Source organism: Carettochelys insculpta, chromosome 2 (genome assembly GCF_033958435.1).
Source record: "Carettochelys insculpta isolate YL-2023 chromosome 2, ASM3395843v1, whole genome shotgun sequence".
Taxonomy (NCBI): domain Eukaryota; kingdom Metazoa; phylum Chordata; order Testudines; family Carettochelyidae; genus Carettochelys; species Carettochelys insculpta.
This window is the reverse complement of record NC_134138.1, coordinates 261731536-261750858: the sequence shown is the minus strand read 5'-3', so window position 1 is coordinate 261750858 and position 19323 is coordinate 261731536. Positions and strand designations below refer to the sequence as shown.

Here is a 19323-nt window from a genome sequence, read left to right as displayed (position 1 = left end):
TGCTGGTTGATCTTTATAGCCCTCTTTTTGCAAAGTTAATTGGAAAGGCTCTATGGATGAGCAGTCTGCTTGTTCTTGTTGCATGGATTGGAATCTGGTCTCTCTCATTTTCTGTTCCAGTTATGACTCACTTAGATCGTGTGTATGAGGGTCATATTAAGATATTATTGCAGTTCCCAGGTGATAATTGCTATGTGTCATCTGGTTCACCCATTGTCTGGTTGTTCCAATGCAGTTGCATGCATGTGAAACCTGGACAACATACAAGCATCATTTGAAGGTACTTGAACAGTATCATCTACGCTGCCTCAGGAGACTCCTAAATATCTCATGGGAGGATAGGCACATGAATGCTAGCATCCTGGAAGAGTCAAGCACGACGGCATTGAAGCCATTATCATCGGATAACTTCGTTGGACCGGTCACACGGTCCCTGAGGTGTGATCAGTGCCTCCCAAATCAGATTATTTTCTGAGTTCAGGGAAGGCTGGAATTGTGTGGGGGGCAGAGAAAGCAATATAGGCACATGCTGAAGACACATGGACAAAAATGCAATATTGGTGTTGGCACTTAAGAGAACCTTGCTTAGGACTGTCCCCTGTGGAAGAACGGTAATCCATGAGGGGGTGGCAAAATGAGATGTCCCACAGCAGCACAGATGAGGTGAGGCAAAGAAGGAGAACAGAATGGTAAAAGCTGCCTGTGCTTCTCCAACAGCTACCAGCACCTGCCCTTTCTGTGATAAGACCTGTGGCTCCAGAATCAGGCTGATCAGCCATCAACAGACTCACAAATAGGAGAGTGGTATGAAGACATCCTACTACTAGAGTGACCATCAAGAAGACGAGATTAAGAAATACGCAGATCACAAAAAGTGAACTGACAAAGTTTCAACTATAATCGTGAAATAGCTGACTTGGAGGCTTAATACTAGTCTCCTGTCCATACTGGGCTGATTAATCTTGCTAATTTTTGTGGTGGTGGTAATAAAAAGCTTAAATTCCAGTCTTTAGGGCTGGGGAGAGACCAGTTAAAATAGTAGACATAGAGCCTCATGGAACTTTCTGTGGATAGTTCTTTATTTCAAATAATTAGAGCTAATGCCTAAGAATTTTTTCCCCTTAGGCTTTGTCCACATTTTAAAAAACAAAGGTTGCTCTTGATTTACAGGCATTCTAATTAAAACTCGTTTACTGTGTTAAATGCCAAAGCTAGGAGTTTAATCTGCACTTCAGTTTGGTAAAATGTTTGAGCGTTCAGTCTTATAGAACAGGTCTGTCCCCTCTCCTTCAGTGTTTTAGGTGTCTTCCCAAGGAAAACAAGATGTTAGTTACATGTTGCAGTGAAAGGCAGGCTGTGTCCATACTTGTTGCTGGTGTGTAGCTGTATGCAGTGTGGAAAGGCTCCAGCAGTGGAAGACAGCGGGATGGATACTTTGCTAAAAATAGCAGTCTACATGTGGGAGGTGCAATGTAGGATATACTCCCAGAAGTGGGGGTTGTGGTTTAGGTGCTGTAGTGCCCTCTGCTTGTCTAATATAGGACTTGTTTTTTCCGCTATTTTTTATACTTGTTAGCTGGAAGTGCAGTGTCTGTTCTTTACATACTGTTATCAATGGAGAAGGCATTAAATGTACTAATAAAAGGACAAACATCCCAGTTCTCAGGAAGTGGTAGACCCAGGTGTGCTTGACACACAGCCTCTGTCTTGACATTTTTGTGATATTTTTCCATCAGTTATATGAAGCTTTGCAGGCTCTCCCGTAGGCAACACTGAATAAGTTAAACTAAAAACACCTCCTAATGTCTCCAAGATGTTACTAGATTCTCCTAAAGATTTCTCTGTAACAAACATAGCCCCGTAGTAGCTGCATTTTAGAGGATAGCTCTGCAGTTTGAGCATTGGCCTACTAAACCCCGGTTTGTAAGCTCAACCCTTGAGGAGGCCATTTATGGATTGAGGCAAATAGATGTCAGGGATGGTGCTTGGTTCTGCCGAGAAGGTAGGGGGGACTGAATTAAATGACCTCCCGAGGTCCCTTCCAGTTCTAGGAGATGTGTATCTCCAATTATTTTTTAACTTAATCTGGGGCAGCGCTAGGTATGATACCGATACTCTTTTCCCAGTTTCAGGCAGTTGATGGCCTTTCAGTAACCCTCTGTCACTGGCTCTTTCTTGAGAAAGCAGAAATGTTGTTCATTTCAGTTGTTGGCTGACTTGACTGACTACATTTTAGCTTCAAGGGGAGCCAGTTAACTCAATTTAAAATTTGTTATCCTGCATCTTAAACAGGAGCCTGGCCCCAGTTCTGCTCTGTTTCATCCCTAAACAACGAAGTGTGTGGAGGAGGAGTGAATTAGCCCTACATTTATTTTGAATGTTAGAATTTATCTTGGGAAAATGAACTCATGATTGGGTGCAGCTGAACTGAATGATGAGCATGAATCATCTGCAGATATAGACAAGGACAAACTATGTAGAATGGCATCTCGAACGAAAGGTAATTTGTTTGGTTACAGCTTTTTTTTTTTTTTAAATTTGACAGTTTATGCATGAAGCACTGTCAGGCACTCAGAAGGCTTACTTAAGTAGAATTTGCAAGGGTACTTATTCTATGCAAGTAAACTTTTTGTTTTCAAGAAGGAGCTACTTTATTTATTCTATGTTCTGGTAGAATACAAAAGTTGACTTTTTGTCTTGGTAAGTTTTCATGACCATATTGCAAGTCTACACCAAAAGGGATGTGAAGATACCAAAAACTTCTTAGCTGGTGGATTATCCTTTTCTTTAAGGAATGACTTGGTTACACAAGCTTGCAGGGTGGATTACACACCACCTTCCTGGTGCAGGCTGTCTCGTTGATGGGTTGTGCAGGTGTTTGGCTTTCATCTTATCTAGCTTATTTTAGATAGTGAAAATCACCTGTTCATTGAAAAGTTTCCAGCCTTGAATATCACTATTTTTCACCTTTTTAAAGTATGTATACTGACATTGTCATGATCCTGGTGCAGAATGCTTTAAGTGGTGGGGACTACAACAGTATTTCTCAGTAACTAATATGTGGACTGGCATAGGCCCTAGAGAGCTCCCTGATACAGTTAAGACTACCTTGCTGCCTTCCATGGTATCCAAAAAAAAAAGGGGGCGGGGGGTGGGGAGGGAACATGGTACTTGAGAACTATGCTAAGATACTTTCTATGCTGATTCTGTTTGAATCAGTTTGTGTAACATAATGGTAATTCACGCTCAACAAAAGTTTCCCTAGTAACTTCATCTTGTGACTATATTTAACATCGGGACTCCTATCATGAACAAATATCTTCTGGCCACTATTTATTTAGAGAATAAATTGTGGAGCCTGTGCATACACACCTCATCTATTCCGTAGTGGTTGGGATGTGTTGTAGTCATTCATGATTTTCTTTGAACATAGTTTTTTGGTTGTCCTTTTACATGTTTTTAATGTTAAGCTGTTGAAGTAGGTGGCTTGTAGTTTAACTTTCTAATTCTTCATTTAACTTAAGGGTTAAGCCTTTATCCTAAGATCAGGGCTAATTCTTTTCTTTTTCAGCATAGATAAGGACTGGGCCTCTGTTTAACTTGTTACTATGAGAACAGCAGCAACCTAAAATCAAAATTAAGTAAAAAGCTTGTGTTTGCCAACACTACTACTTTTCAATATCTTAAATATTTTCTTAAATTTCCAGAAATCAAGAAAACTGACACGCTTCAGTAGATTATATACACACAGGTTTTGCACACTGAAGTCAGGGATTTGTGATTCAAAGTCACTAAAGTGTCTTAAATATTAGAACCGAGTGAAATCTTTTCAGCTATTGGTAAATATGCCAGAAATGCAGTTTTGGAGGCAAAAAACTGTTTGCAAACTAGGATTGAATTTGGCAGTTTTTGCTGAAATAAATACTTTCTTTCAGGGAAAATCATGTTAGTTTTATTTTCTAAACAGTCTTGGCATTTTGTTGTGAAATGTCACTTTTAATTGACTCAAACTGGTCCTTTTTGTTTTTTGGCAAGAAACTGAAGGATTCAGTTTTGGTTATCCCAAAAAAAAAATTGTCGGCCAGCTCATCTGTACTAAATGTGAATTTAGGAATCAAAACTTAGACTGCTGTGTCTCAAATTGACTGCGGTGTTTTATCAGGCCTTGAGTAAATTCCCATAAATAAAATTCTGATTTCTCAAGTGCTGTTTTTCTCTTCTTAGCTATACATTTCTTTTATTGATGGCAATGCTTTTTTGTCCATGTGTGAGGGACAAAATGCGGTGTTAGATACTTACCAATAAAAAGCTAACCTTCCAAGCAAATGCATGGATCAGAAGGCTGCAAGCAGCAACATGTCAGTGTTAATAACTTCTGTAGTGCCAACAAATGGTTTAATTGGATGGGAGAGGGGAAGAGTAGCAGAAGAGCTGCTGGGGGAATGAGGGGGTTATCTCTTGGTGACACTGAGAGGACAGGCCAGTCTTTTCACTCGTAAAGTAGTTAACAGCCATGTAATAAAACAGCAGTGTTTGGGGGTATGGGCCATGGATGAGATTTTTCTCTGACCCTGTTAGCAGCTACATTTTTTGAAAATTTCTAAGCCTGACCATTATCGTCTTCCATCTTTTCTGTGCCTTAAATATTGAGTCTGTTCTGGTCTAGCTATGGTCTGAAGAAATGGGTCTGTCCCATGAAAGCTCACCTAGGAAATTATTTTTAGTCTTTAAAATGCTACTTGACTGCTTTTTTGTTTCGACCCTATAACAAGATGTGCAGGTGATTCTACACTTGCACTTTTTTAAATTTTTTTTTTTTAGTCAGAGGTGTGAAAATACACAGCCTGGGCTGACACAAGTTTCACAGACAAATGCTGGGGTGGCTTAATCATTCTGGAAGGAGAGCTCTCTCCCACTGTCATAGAGCAGCTATGTGGGAAGCTTTATAGCTGTGCTACCCTGAAGCACACAGTGTAGACGCAGCCTGAGGAATTGCATAGCACTGTCCTAGTGGAAAGATGACTGGACTGTGATTAGTTCTAGCTCGGAATCTCTGGCCTGCTGAATGACTCTGCCAAAATCAGTTTCACACCTGTAACATGGATATAATGATGTCAAGTTCATTCCTATGTTGTGCTCATGCCCTTCCAGACAGAGTTCAGCAAAACGAAAAGTTGGAAAAATAGAGGTGAGGTAAGCACCACGCACACTTAACTCTGTCCTCTTTGAGCAAGGATCCCAATATGCTCATTACACCTCCTGTATCCCCTTCACTGTAATAGACAGTAATTCCTAGAAACTACGGGTAGCTCCAGAGAAAGAGTTAGCGTTGTATGGGTGTAAAGCACAACTCTCTTTTCTGGTTCTCAAAAATTTGTATGAACTCAGGGTGCTAGATGGGTGCAAGCTATCACTGAGCAACATTTACTCTGCATTAATGAAGTGTTGCCATTTAACTTGAATAACTTTATATGTATTGATTAATGACTTCTGTAGTAACCTTGTGACAGGATTTGGGTATGCATATTAGGATAAGTCACCAGAGAGCCTGGTCAGTAAGTTGTTATGACCAGTTTTAAGGATCCCATTCTGAAGCTCCCTTGGGGTCTTGTAAATGGCTACTAGAAATTACACCTGTAAAGTTCCTTTGTATACAAGAAAACTTAGCAGCATTGCTGAGGCTTATGCAGCAACCGCACGTGCATGCTCTGATGAAGCAGGTATTTGCCAACGAAAGTTTATGCTCCAAAGTATCTACTAGTCTGTAAGGCGCGACAGGACTTCTTGTTTCTGAACGTGCATGCTCTGTGAACTGAGTCTTAGATAGCAGCAGTAATCTGGCATGAAGAAGGTGCTGTGAAAATCTAGATAGCTAAAATTAACAATAGTCTTTGGCTATAGACATGCCACATAGAAAATTGACCACAATAGCAATGATCTCGAAAAATTTTCACATGCAAGAAAATGTATCCGCTTATGTATTGTCAGTACTTCATACCCTCTAATGAGAAATTACTTCACTCCCTGTCTAGTCCAATGTAGCTATCTGCCTGAGTGACAGAACTGGAGAATATAAAGCCAAATTTCATCTGATTAACCTTTTTTAACAACATAGGAGTGGACTATTCTTCCTTGTACTATGGTTTGTGGGAAACTTCTGGATTTTTTTTTTTTTAAAAATGTTAAATCTTAATGGGAAAGATGTCATGTTACTCTGTAGTACTATACCCATTTAGTAAAAGGTTCTTGTAATTACAGGACTTGCTGTTAACAAGACGACTGTTACAACATGGTGGATTATTATGAGGTTCTAGGAGTGCATAAGCATGCCTCACCAGAAGACATTAAAAAGGCGTAAGTATCACTTTTTTGGGGTGCAAGAATGGACTTGAACATTTTCTTAAAAAAAAAAAAGCTGCACATGGGCTCTAGATACCAAATGTAAAGTATTGGTAATGAATGTTTGTAATTAAGAAAATCTTCGATTAGTAATATAAGCAAGTATCCCTCCCACCCCTCCCCCTCAAAAAAACCCCCTTATTTGCACACATTAGGAGAAATGGTTCATTAAGGTACTTTTGTATCCTAATAAAGCACATTAACCATTCTAACATTTGGTCCCGAGCTTTCTTTTGAAAGATAAGCTTCTCTGTTGTCAGTCACTTTCAGATAGAGCTTTTTGAAAAGGAGGTAGGTAGTCTGCATAAAATGTACGGGACTTGATTGTAGTCAGTTGTTTGTTCTAGCATACTTATGCCACTTTTGTCTCACTTAGACTAAATTATTTAACTCTGTAGTTTCCAGTCCTCTTATTATAGATCATTTCACGTCAGCACCTTTTTGGGCTCCCATGTGCTTCCTTGGCTTCAGCCTCTTATCAACTCTTCTTTTCTTTCTTAGACCACGTCTACACTGTTTTAGGCCGTGTCTTTCCAAAAGGGGATGCTAATGAGACACTTTGGGATATGCTAGTGTAGACGTAGCCCTAATGTAGAGTGGATGGTTACTAGCGTTAGATCTCCTCTTGCTTTCTCCAAACCCAGATTATTTCAAGTAATTTTGCTTTCTGATGCTGCCCTTCTGTGTGCGTGCTGTCCACTTCTGATGCCACTTCCAAACTTGATCACATTGGAACAGACACAAAACACTGCAGGAGCTATTTGTGTGTGAGAGGAACTTTTTTAGATTACATGGCCAAAAAGTTTCTAGAAACCCTTAAGGCTGGGGCCTCCAAGTCCTGGCTCATAGGCCATCTGTGGACTGAGAACCTCCCCAGTCTGGCCTGGGAAGACTTTTCAAAAAGTTGTTTTTCCATATAGCCCATGCAGCTGGTGGCTGGGTTGGGGGTAGGCGGTGGGTGGGCACTCACCAGTGCACATGGCTTTCAGCAGCGGCCAGGACACCCTCTCTCTCTCCTCTCCCCCCTCCCCTCCCCCCCCCCCCCCCCCCCCCCCCCCGTTCCTTCACACTCTCAGCTGCAGAGTGCACTGCTGGGTCTTGCAAGGCGCATTGATCAGGGAGTCACCCCGGCTGACACAATTCTCCTGCCACTTTTATGTGTTTGGGTTGAGTCAGTTTCACTTTCGCTTGTCCTTGCAGATCTTGCTTTTGTTTACTCTGGGAGAGGGTGTGGGATCCCTTTGCAAGTGTGTCCCCTGTGGGGAAGGGGTTGGTTCAGTGACTACTTGGCTGTTTGCTGTGAGGTGCTGATAGCCTTAAATGATGGATTGTAATTAATTAGGCAGAGTCATTGAAACAGCAAAATATGAGGTAATTCTAGTGTTGTATTGCATTACATTTTCCTGGCCAGTTTTGCACTCACTCATTCTGTGCTTGTATCATTATTGCTGAGTTGAAGTGCCTCTATGCAACCTTTGGGAGACTCTTCTCCTGTTTGCAAAAACCACAAGTTACACTTGATACCAAAAGCAATGCCTGATGCCTGTTGATGCGGAGGATGCCCACCCAAGCTGTCCTAAAGCACCCAGTAGTAACTCCGCCGACTGGGGTGTTGGGTAGAAAAAGGACCCCTTCACCAGAAAGGGCACTACAGCAGGTGTGTGAGGGGGAGCTACTCTCACTGCTCTCTTCTGCAGTGCCACTCAGGCTCGGTCCGGTGGAGCAAAGATGAGAAGTTGATGATCTGAGTCAGAGCAGTCAGTTGATAGGGGTGCATGAGGCTTCAGTTAGTGAAATGCCCAGATCTGGCTTAATTCTAATAAGGTAGCTGGGAACAAAGCAAGCAGTCCTGTAGCACCTTAAAGACTAACACATTTGTTAGTCTTAAGGTGCAACTGGACTGCTTGCTTTGTTTCATGAAGAAACATAACACAGCTATCTCTCTCAGACTATTTACAGTGTGGTCGGGGTTTTCCAAGAACAAAGCATAACAGTTATTAGGAGTCTTGCGATAAAATCTTGGAGAAGCAGGTATCATTTATCTGGTCAGTTTCGCGAAATGACTTGGGGATGGGACTCTGTGCATACATCTCCCCTGGGTCAGCAGTGCAGTGCATGGAGCTCTAGCAGCTGGAAGCCACTTAGTTCTGCCCTCTTGCACTGCCGATATTGGTGGCTGGGCCCCCCAGTGTGTTTTAAATCACACAGGGGTGGCAGAATAGGCAGAGACATGTATTGATGTCTGAGCTGACAGAAAGCAGCTTCTGCAATACACTACTCGTTGCCCTGAAGCCAAAACACAGCTCCCTCATAGCAAACAAGCCTTGGGCTACCACCCTGATGCCCAAGTCAAATATGGTGAGAATTACTGAAAAATCTTTCTTACCATGTAAGAAAGTTCCATCAATCCCAAGGACGTAGTGAATATTACAGTAATGCTTACAGTTAATTCTTACTAACTAAACTGAAATTGATTAAAAAGGAGGAGAATATGGATTAAAAGATCAATATGTTCAGGCATGAGTACGGCTGAGGCCAGATTCATAGTAGAGATGGTGAGCTTTATAGTTATGAAGAGTTCATTCTGGCTGTGTATCATACCATGCTATATGCACTTCCCTGATACAATAATTCCTCAAGATATGTGCATTCAACGTGTGTTTCTCGTGTTTTACGTGAGAGTGGTGGGGTGGGGGATCGCTGTGGGTAGGCGTGGAGAGACCCTGCAGCTGCAGCAGAGCCAGCTGTGGGGTCCCCAGCTGAGCATCAAGGAGACATGGAACTCTGCGGCTGGAAGCCAGCTGGGCAGCATCTGGATGAGCCAGCTGGGCAGCATCTGGCTGAGCCAGCTGTGGGGTCCTTGGCTGGGGTGCGGGGAGATCCGAAGCCCTGCGGCTATAGCCTTCCCCCTCCCTTCCCCTAGCAGCATGGCTGTGGGCTATTTGACAGCCGCGCTACTGGGTGAAGGGAGGGAGAAGGCTCTTAGCCTGGTTCCTGTCTGCTGGCTTGTGGGACAAGTTTCCCGGGTGTCTCAAACAGCAGGGAGCTGGGAACCAGGCTTCACCTGGTTCCTGGCCCCCCATCACTCTGGGGGCCAGGAAACTGAACAGCCATGCTGGGCTGGTCAGCTTCCCAGCTTCTGCAAGCTAGACTGCAGCCTGGGTCCCATCTTCCCTCGACTTGCCTGAAAATTTGAGTTATGTGGGGGGTTGCAGGAGCTCAACCTGCATGTAACTCACAGGTTTACTGTTCTTGTGTTCAACTGGCTTCAGATTCATCATTGTAAATATGTTTTCAACATGTGGAGTAATAACTTCAAATACTACTAAAGGATTTCCGTAAAGATTTAAAGGGGGCAAGAATAATATTGAGCTGTTAGAATACTTCAGAGCTTCATCTTAAGGGTCACGTTTCCTAGAAGTGATCTGTTCAGACACTGCTCTGTAAGCTTGAGGTAGTGGCAGTGTTTGTTGTGTGGGTCATCCAGATTTACCAGTCTAATTCCTTTCACAAGGTATTAATTTATCTTTTGTGCAATATCATATAAAATATTTCTAAGTTTTCAGCATGTCTTAGCCAAGTTGAGGTCTCTTCCTTTAAAATAGGTAAACTAGCTTCTTTGCAAATGTGTCTGGTTTTAGCAGATGAGATGTTTTCAATACTTTCACTTTAATGGATGGAACATCTATGATACAATGTTGAGCACATTTAAATTAGGAAAGCTTTTAGAGATCAGATACATCTCTTTAGTTTAGGCTTTTGTGCATTACTTGTGGCTATAAAATAGCTGTCTGGCAGCAACACATTTATAAAGTGATTGAGTGACAGATATCTTCATTTCCAATCACTCTTTTCAGAAACAAATGGGAGGTAGCTTTCCTTATGGAACATCTTCCTTTCATGGGCTGCCAAATATGCAACGTTTCTAGTTTCCAGTAACTTATGAATGCTGTATGCGTTTCCTCATCCAGCCTAGTATATAAGGCTTATGCTGATCAAACTCTGGTAGCAAATGAAAGCTTTAATTTGGTAGGGATACTTGTATGGATAACTACCTAATTCAAACATTCTAGCTTTTGCCCCTGTTTGATCATAAAAGCAATCCTACATATAATCTCTACACTTAAATACTCAGGAGACAAGACTGTAAATGTTTCATGCTAAATTTTTTCTTGGGGTACTGTATTCAGCCTATGGATTGTGAGTATGGTGTAACTGCCAAATCATGCAGCATAATACCTACAGCTATTGTCTGTCCATTAAAAACATACTGATGGATTACAAACACAGAGAATTACTGCTAGGGTATAGCATTATCTTATTTTGTACAATTGTTGGAATTCACGGAAGAGCATGTAGCAGAAAATGCTGGGCCTTCTGATTGACAAGCTTGGGCAAAGAGGTTTCTTTTTACACTTCTGATGTCCACTTTCCTACATGCCAACCTAGTTCTGCACTTAATTATTGGCAGAGGAGGAGGTAGGGTGAACTTTTCAGGCAACAATTGCCTCTGAAAATCAGATTATAAAAAGCTAGTCCACTTAGATGTGAGGAGATGGAGAGATCAGAGGGAATCACAGTGATTGAAGGAATTTAGCTGCAGGCAGACCTCCATTATTCAGCATCACCAAAGAGTAATTGCTTCCTGGTAAAATGTTTCCTTAGCAAAACTGAGGATACCTTGACAGCTTAAGTTACTTATTTGTGTATCAGCCAAATTTCTTGGCGTAGATCTACAAATAAAGCTTTGAGTGATTAAATGTCTTAATTTATGATTTTCTATTTTGACACCTTTATTTCTTGTCTATCTTGCTAGTGCTTATGAATGCAGTTTACTGAAATAGAATATGATTTATCTTCCCTTTTTGTTTTCAGTTATCGCAAACTAGCACTCAAGTGGCACCCTGATAAAAATCCAGACAATAAAGAAGAAGCAGAGAGACGATTCAAACAGGTTGCTGAAGCATATGAGGTTTTGTCAGATGGTAGGTATATTAAAAGGGATAATCTTTGGTTATGGGTTGCTATAGAGCCCTAAAGCATTCTTCAAAAATTTGTCCACAGATAGCACTTTGTGATGTTTGGTGCTCTAGGAAAGACACCTGTAAGTAGTTGCACAGTGTGGTGTAGAGGGGCAGGGTTCAGAGTTGAGGAAAAATTCTGAGGTACAAGAAGGCTCTTGTAGGATTAAACTATTATATCAACTCATTCATTTAAATCCTGAGTCTGCAGCTACATGTGTTGAAGAATGAATCATCGACAGGCATTCATAAAGATTTGAAAGCATGGAATATCAAGTATTATATCCTTGATCCATTAATTGACACTATGGTGGTTATATTTCTTCCTAAATCCCTAAAAGTCTGTTCACCACTTGGTTCTCCATTTTTTGATAATGTGACATTAACTGGGTTAATTAGTCCAAATGTCTTTTCTTCGATCATAGGAGGCATGTGTATAGGTATGAATACCAGAAGCCTCCCTTTCTCTCTTTTAAGTAGTTAAAACCAGCAATAGGGTAACTCCAAATATACCATCATTGAATTTCTAATACAGTGCCCTATTAAAATTTTTGTAGGTTTTCAAAATATTGGGGGAAAGGAAAATCCCCAAAACAGATTAACTGCCATGCTAATGGTTAATGTACCTAGGAGAATCCATGGAGTAACTAACTGGCAAGTGGCTTGTGTTGCCATAGGAAACGTGAAAGAGTGCCTGGATCATGTATTTATAGCTAACTTAACTTTATAAAGTTGACTTTCTAACTTTAGTATAGAAATTGCTGCAGTTGTCTTGCTTTGTTTTGGGCCCAATAATAAGAGTGCTGACAAAACTTAGAATGAGAAATGTCTGAAACATTTTGTTATAGGGGTGGGGAGACTTAAATTCTAATACATTTTAACATTTTATACTACATCTTAAACCTCTCTAATGTGGAACAATCTCGCCTGGCAAAAACCGTAGTTCAGCATGATTTTAGTTAGCTGGATGACCACTTAATGGGTGTGGTCATGTTTCCTGTGGTCCTATAGAGTTTGTGTATAGTCACCAGTCCTGGCTCTGTGTTCTGTGCTATTATTTAGCTGTAATTTACTCCAAATGTCTTCTAAGAACCAAATAAGTAGTGAAAGTGTGGGTAATATGCTAGACAATATTGACTTTCCATGGTCTGGCAAATTCTCTCGTTCGGCACTGGTCAGGTCCCAAGGGTGCTTGAAGAGAGGTTCAACCCGTATTCAGGTCTCAAGAAAAATATTTGCTTAGAATTGTTTATAGTATCCTACACAATACAATTCTGAGGCCACTTTAATTACCATTCTGTGTAACTTTTTTGACTTGGAAGGAAGCCTCCCCCCACTATTTATTTATTTTATTTTATTTATTTATTTATTTATTTATTTGGTCTGAGCATTGACAGTAGCTAAACTGAACCATAGACCAAACAATTTCTGCACCCTTTACATTTCATAGTTTCAGATAAGCCACTGGAGCTGTTAACCTTAAAATAAACAAAGAAATAAACAAAATGCCCCTGAAGATCTTCCTTGGTATAGATACTAGAAATAGCATGTATTTCTGGATGTTCTTCTTCATCAGCTTTTTTTAAAGCACTTTTTAAACGCATTGACCCTCTTCCCTGCTAATCTAGTCTATCCTTTGCTGTTTTTCACTCTTCTTTGCTTCCCAAAACAGTACAGTCAGACATTTTCCCGTTCACCTAATTTTCTCTATGAATGCTACCAGAAATGTTAGATGTGCTTGGCCTCATCATTGGAAACTTGTTTCTGCTAGTAGCCCTAACACAGGCTTGTGGAGGGGGGCAAAGGTAATTGTCCTGGGACCCAGCAATTAAGAGGCCTGGTTCTTCCAAGCCATTCAAATTGTCACCAGAGTGCAGCTCTACATGGTGCTCAAGGGGTGTGGGTCATGTCAGCTTTGTGGTCTAGTTGACTCTGAGGACTGTCTGCCTCTGGCCATGCTCCTTCTGTCTGAGGTCCCACCTCTTCTGGGGACAAGGAGGGCCTCCTCACCTGGCCAAGAGCTACAGAAGCTGTTGCCCACCCACCCCCCCCACCTGCCATAACATGACTAGTTGTGGTGATCCCCTGCTGTCCATTCAGAGCTTCTGGCAAACAGACTAGGGACCTCATCACTGCCCATCCTGGGTAGTAGGTCTGTCAATGGCTTTCTTTTCTCCAGTGCTCAAATTAACAGAGGAATAACATCACTGGCTCTTCAGAAGTGTCCTTGTGAATTGCACTTGCAGCAAGTGACTATGGGAAGGAGTGCTGTTCTAGCAGAACATCCTCTTGTGTAATCTGCCTTTCAAAATAGGGCCTAGTTTGGCAGGTTATAGACTTGTTCACTCCACCTCATGTTTTGATTTCGGGTGTCCAACTTACAAAGATGAACAAGTAATTTTTCTCTATGGGCAACTTATTCCATAACACGGCTACCTTTCTGTTGTTGTTCCATAATTGTCATTCTCTGGGTGATTTCTTGCACTTTCCTGTAAAATATTTGCCTCTGACTGTTAAGGACAGCATATTGGACTAGATGGACACCTGGCTTGATCTGTTACACCTGTGTTGCACTAACATGGTTACTTCAGTTTACTAATAGTCTATAAATCTTGGTTATTTTTCATATAACCAACCTGTACAAATCATACTGTTGATATCCAGTGGATTCAACCTGCTGAATTTAACCTAGGAGAGTTCATCATACTATATCAATTTCCCACAGTGAAACTTGAGGGTTTACTGTAATGCAGACTTGATTTGCTTCTTTCCTTCCTGCCCCAACTCCAGAACATGGCAAACCAGTAATTTGTCATCATATTTGTCCTAGATGGCTTCTGTCCTTCACTTTTGCTCTTTCCCTCTGCATCTGTTCCTAACAGTGGCTGTAGTCCTTTTTGAAAGAGGCCTCCCCACAGTTTGTCACAGTGGTGAAATTTGTTTGTCACAATGCCTTTCGTTATCTTGCTTATCATAAACACATGAAGATTATAGGCTTTGCTCAAGTAAGAGTTAACTTTTACTACTTACTACTAGCTTATTGCTACCTACTCAATAAATTACTGATATTTGTGAACAGCTTTTCACCTTCAGGATTTTGGTCCAATACACAATATTTGTACTGTTTGCTGTAACCAATATGCATTAACTAAACTTGCTGTAATAAAATTGAGATGAGTATGTTAGTGATGCATACTTCATTTTTGCTGCTTCCAAATACAGCTTTACAGATTTAATTGGTGGTTTTTTTGTAGCTAAAAAACGTGACATCTATGACAAATATGGAAAAGAAGGCTTAAATGGAGGAGGTGGAGGTACGTAGGCATTTGGAATGTTTTTTTCTTCTATGTGATTTGAATGATTTATTTTAATAAACTGTTCTACTCTGCAGACTCATTTTAGTTATTGATCAGTTCATGCTCTGAAAAGCATTTATAGCCATAAGAGCTAAAAATCTTTTAAAATGCAATGAAATTATGTAGAAATAGAGTCAGTAAGGAGGTTGTTAGCATGTACCATAGAGCACCAATTTGACATGACCCTTATCAATACATTCAGTGTCTGCCTCTGGTCCTATCTAGTCCAGAAAAATGTTTAAAAAAAGTAACAGGAATTAGTCTATGTAGTCAAAGTCAGGAAAAGCAAATTAGATTCCAGCTTGGCCCAACATTTTAATTTTGAATAGGATCAAAAGACTGTACACTTATTCCAGTTATCAATTGCTTTTCTAACAAATGTGACATTAACTGACAAGGTATCTTTCTTTTATTCAGTTATGTTTATTTTTAAGAAATGCCTTTTTTTTGAGAGACTGTGGTAATCAGTACATCAGAGGAGAAACTCTTCCCAAATTCTGCTGTGAAAGCTAAGTTTAGGACTGTAGACTTTAACAACTAAAATCTAATTTTAGCTTGTATTTTTTAAGCATGAGTCAGATGGGATGTAGACTTTAAACCAGTGTTTTTCAGTCTGTGGTCTCTAGCCTCTTACAGGTCTGCAGAAAAAGATTTCCAGAGGGCTCTGCCCTTCCATTCACATTATTTTAAGCATCTGCATGTGAAAAAAAGGTTGAAAACATCGGACATAAAAGCTGCCAATTATGATCAGCTAAACCATCACAAGATTATATAGATTCAATGTGTAAAGATGCATCAGCCTTCCAACACAACAAAGAGCTCTGATTTTTTTAAACTAAGGCAATCAGACTTAATTTTTGTTCAAATATATGCACTTAAGTACAGTTTAAAAAATAAATACTGATGTATAGAAACCTGCAGAAGAACATAAGTGATAACTTGTAGACATTCTGTTAACCAAAGGGATATCTAGAAAGAGGGGGAGAGAAAATGAAACTTGGTTTAATAGCAAAACAAAAAAGCAGTCCAGTAGCACTTTAAAGACTAACAATAATTTATTAGGTGATAAGCTTTCATGGGACAGACCCACTTCCTCAGAACAAGACATGCTTTTGGTTTAATAAACTATGGAAGACCTCTTTGTCCAGATAATAAAATATGGAAACAGTCACTGTTCTTTGCTGTTGGTCACAGTAATTCTAGGTACACTAGAGCTTTTTAGCAGAATGAGATAATTTTAATGTGAAAATCTTGCTCAAGTGTATTAAGTGATTTGAGGAATATTGAGAAAATAAATCTGACGAGTCAGGAGTAAACTATTGTGAAACCTCAATTTTGTATTTTTAGAAAATGTATACATGTAGCTTATTCATACAGTTAACATACTTTGCACTTCTGTAGCATGAATAGTGAAATGCCACTTCTTTTTTGGCAGGTGGAAGTCATTTTGACAACCCATTTGAATATGGATTTACATTCCGTAACCCAGAAGATGTCTTTAGGGAGTTTTTTGGTGGAAGGGACCCCTTTTCATTTGACTTCTTCGGTAAGTTGGTGGCTGTGAGGAAGTGAGTGCATCAAATTAGTGGCTAAAATTCATCCCTACATAAGAGATGTGTGTAATTTGACTTTCACAGGAAACTTTCCTGTCTCCTTTCTTGCTTTTTGTTGTTTAGTGTTAAATAGGTGGTTTGTGGTCAGTTTATGCTCTCTCTCAATATCTGATTTGTTTCAAAACAGTAGATCAAATTTATGATCTTTCTAAAAAAAGACACTAATAAATCACAAAGGTAACTTCTGCTTAGTAAATTTGGATTGCTCTGTTTTGGCATACGGTCACTTCCTTTGAAAGCCTGGTGCATGAGTGGGGGGCGGGGGAGCAAGAAAAGGAAAAAAAGCACAAGCAATAGGTGCAGTTTAACCAGCTTCCAGGGCTACCATGGAATTAAAGAAAAATAATAAATACTTGTCAACAGAGCTTGCCAGCATCGTGCCCGTAACTGTTTTTCACTTGTGAAGGCACCTGTGACCTAACAAAAGATCTCTGCGAAGGTGCTGGAGATCTTATTCGTTTCCTGCCAATGCAGCTGCTTTCCTCTTTCAACCATAAAGGAAAACACATCCTTTGTTGAGCCCTTTGCTCCTGGAAGTGCTTGGAGGAGCCAGTAAGAGTAACATCTGGAAGACTGCAAGAAGAAATTTCTACCTGTTTACAGAGAAGACCTGAGAAACAAGAGAGGTGTTCTGGCTATTTCATAAAGCTGAATAAAGAATTAATTCACTGCTGCAAACAGTGGGCGACTTTTTTGTTTAACTCCAGAATGGGGAAGGAGCACAAATCGTAGCCTTATTGTAGGAATCTGGGAGAAATAAACTAGGAGGTCAGAGGAAGTTCTGTCTCTTGTTCATTGTACACATGTACAGTTTACAAGATTTAGTGTAGTGAGGGAGACCTTGTACTATGAATTCATTTTTGAGGGTAATATGAGTTCTCCAAGAAACTAAAACATGCATCAACATCTTCATTAGAACCCATTTTTCTTTCTTCTCCTTTCCCTCTATTTATGTATGTCAGCACTATGTTGACATATGAAAGGTGAAGCTAGGATGACAGAAGATGCCAGTTTATTTCCCAGAGGTTGTACCAAGCCTGCTAAAATATGCAAAACAAAAGGAGGAAGATGATGAAATCCTGCAGAATGCAAGAGGAATTCATTGCTAATGATTTAAAGATGACGAAAGTGGGACATTTAAGGGGCTTGCATTTCTTTTTACCTTTGGTTGTTAAGGAGTAGGGGAGGCTTTGATACTCTCTATATTAATAGTGGGGAAAAAAACAATTTCAGTTCCTTTGGAGATGAGCTTTGTAGACCTGCAGGAAAAAAGGGGTGAGGAGAAGAAATGAGGCAGAAAGAAAAGGAGATAATATTTTAGTTAGTTTCCTATTCACATGCCATTTTTCTTTAATTGGTCTGTAGGTTTTTCCCATTTGGAGTAGGAAGTGTGTTACACTTATGCTGAAGGAGTAAACCTGAAAGTGGGTACTACCAACATTTTAAAGTGATACAGGAGGTTACTTCCAGTGGAATACGGATAGGTGTCATTATTTTTCAAATATTATGAATATGAAATCAAATACATAAATGGAGTGCAAGGAACAACACATCTAAGTGCAGCCTTCCTGCACTCTGGGGCTACTTCACTTCATTGTAATATATAGAAAAATAAGCTAAAGTAAAATGTCTGCACCCATGGGAGTTTCATTTTAATAATCAGCTTCTAAAAGTATCCATGATTTGACTGAAATACAAATGTTAAGCTAGCAAATATGTCATTTATTGTTGCTGCTTTTCTGTATATATGGCCAGATAATGGGCCTGGCTTATAAAGGGGGAAGGCATTTATAGGTACTCCTGTCTTTTCTCACTCATACGATACGTTGGTAAGTGATTAAAGTAGCTAAGACTTATGAGTTTACTATCTACAATGGGCATGTTTCTTTAGATTCCTACTCAGTGCTCATCAGTTGGCTTCCTGAGGAGTCTAATTTAGGATCAGAGGAAGGGTTTGTGGAGGATCTGGAGGAAGAATCTAGTGAAGGAGTAGCTGAGGAGTTAGCGGAGGAGCTGGAGGAAGACTTCAGTGGCGGATCTATGGACACAGAATCCGATGAAATATTGGAGGATGTCGGTATATCATTAGAGGAGTGTGGGGGAGGAGCCTAATAAAAGATCTGAGGAGGAAGCCACTGGAGAATTGGAAGAGGAACTCAGCTGAAGAACTCAGTTAAAACAATAAAGCTTATTTAAGTGTTTTTATCCTGTTCATGTTTCTTATGTAGGGCGGTTTGTGCCTGCCTTATAATATTTCATGCCCCAAGAAGGGTCTGGGCCCCCCCACTTTCTACACCTGTGCTATAGAGAACGGAAGTGAGTCTAGACGTGTCCAGGTTGCCTATCCTTTCTTTGCTCTTTTCCTCAGGCCTCCAGTAGTCCTGGACATGAGACCCATGGAAAATAGTTTACTTTTGAATCAATTTATGAACATCTGGATACTCATACATTCAGTATGAACTGGGTTCTCAATCAAAATGTTAAGAAGGTGTGAGTATTTCAAGAAACCTTATCTCCGACCTTTGTCAGTGGTTGCAACTCTTCGATTTCTTAGAGAATTTGCTGCAATGCAGGATATGCAATTGTCAGACCAGTTGACTTAAGTTTACTGCCGATTATCTCTCAGAGTAGTTGATGAACAAAACAGAGTTCAAACACATACTTTGAAGTGAAAAATAGCCTAAAGGACCTGTCTGTGCATTGAAGATGTCTAGATAGGCCTTTACAGAAGTATACTGAGGTGAACATTTGTGAAACAAATGCAGATACCACTGTGCCTTTGTCTTGATCTGACTAGTGTATCAGGAATTCCAGTTTCTGCTGAGTGGGGAAATTGGCAATGTTGCTTTTTCCACACTGTCCTATTCAAAAACACTGCACTACATAATAGGCTTTTGTGGCACCAGCAGTCTAAATTCTGTATAATTATGACAA

The 19323-nt window shown here is 40.2% G+C and overlaps 1 protein-coding gene across 4 annotated transcripts in view; it reads left to right on the top strand.

The window, feature by feature from the left end:
* DNAJB6 (DnaJ heat shock protein family (Hsp40) member B6) overlaps positions 1–19323 on the top strand; it is a 94424-nt gene that overhangs the window by 8380 nt on the left and 66721 nt on the right. For 3 of the 4 annotated variants that reach the window (XM_074985060.1, XM_074985058.1, XM_074985057.1), the window contains exons 2-5: positions 6259–6354; positions 11275–11384; positions 14675–14734; positions 16212–16322. In XM_074985060.1, the coding sequence (XP_074841161.1) occupies positions 6290–6354; positions 11275–11384; positions 14675–14734; positions 16212–16322 (346 nt within the window). In that variant the 5' untranslated portion in view covers positions 6259–6289. Of the gene's footprint in view, positions 1–2478; positions 2501–6258; positions 6355–11274; positions 11385–14674; positions 14735–16211; positions 16323–19323 lie in introns of those variants that run through there. The other variant, XM_074985059.1, reaches the window with a different exon arrangement.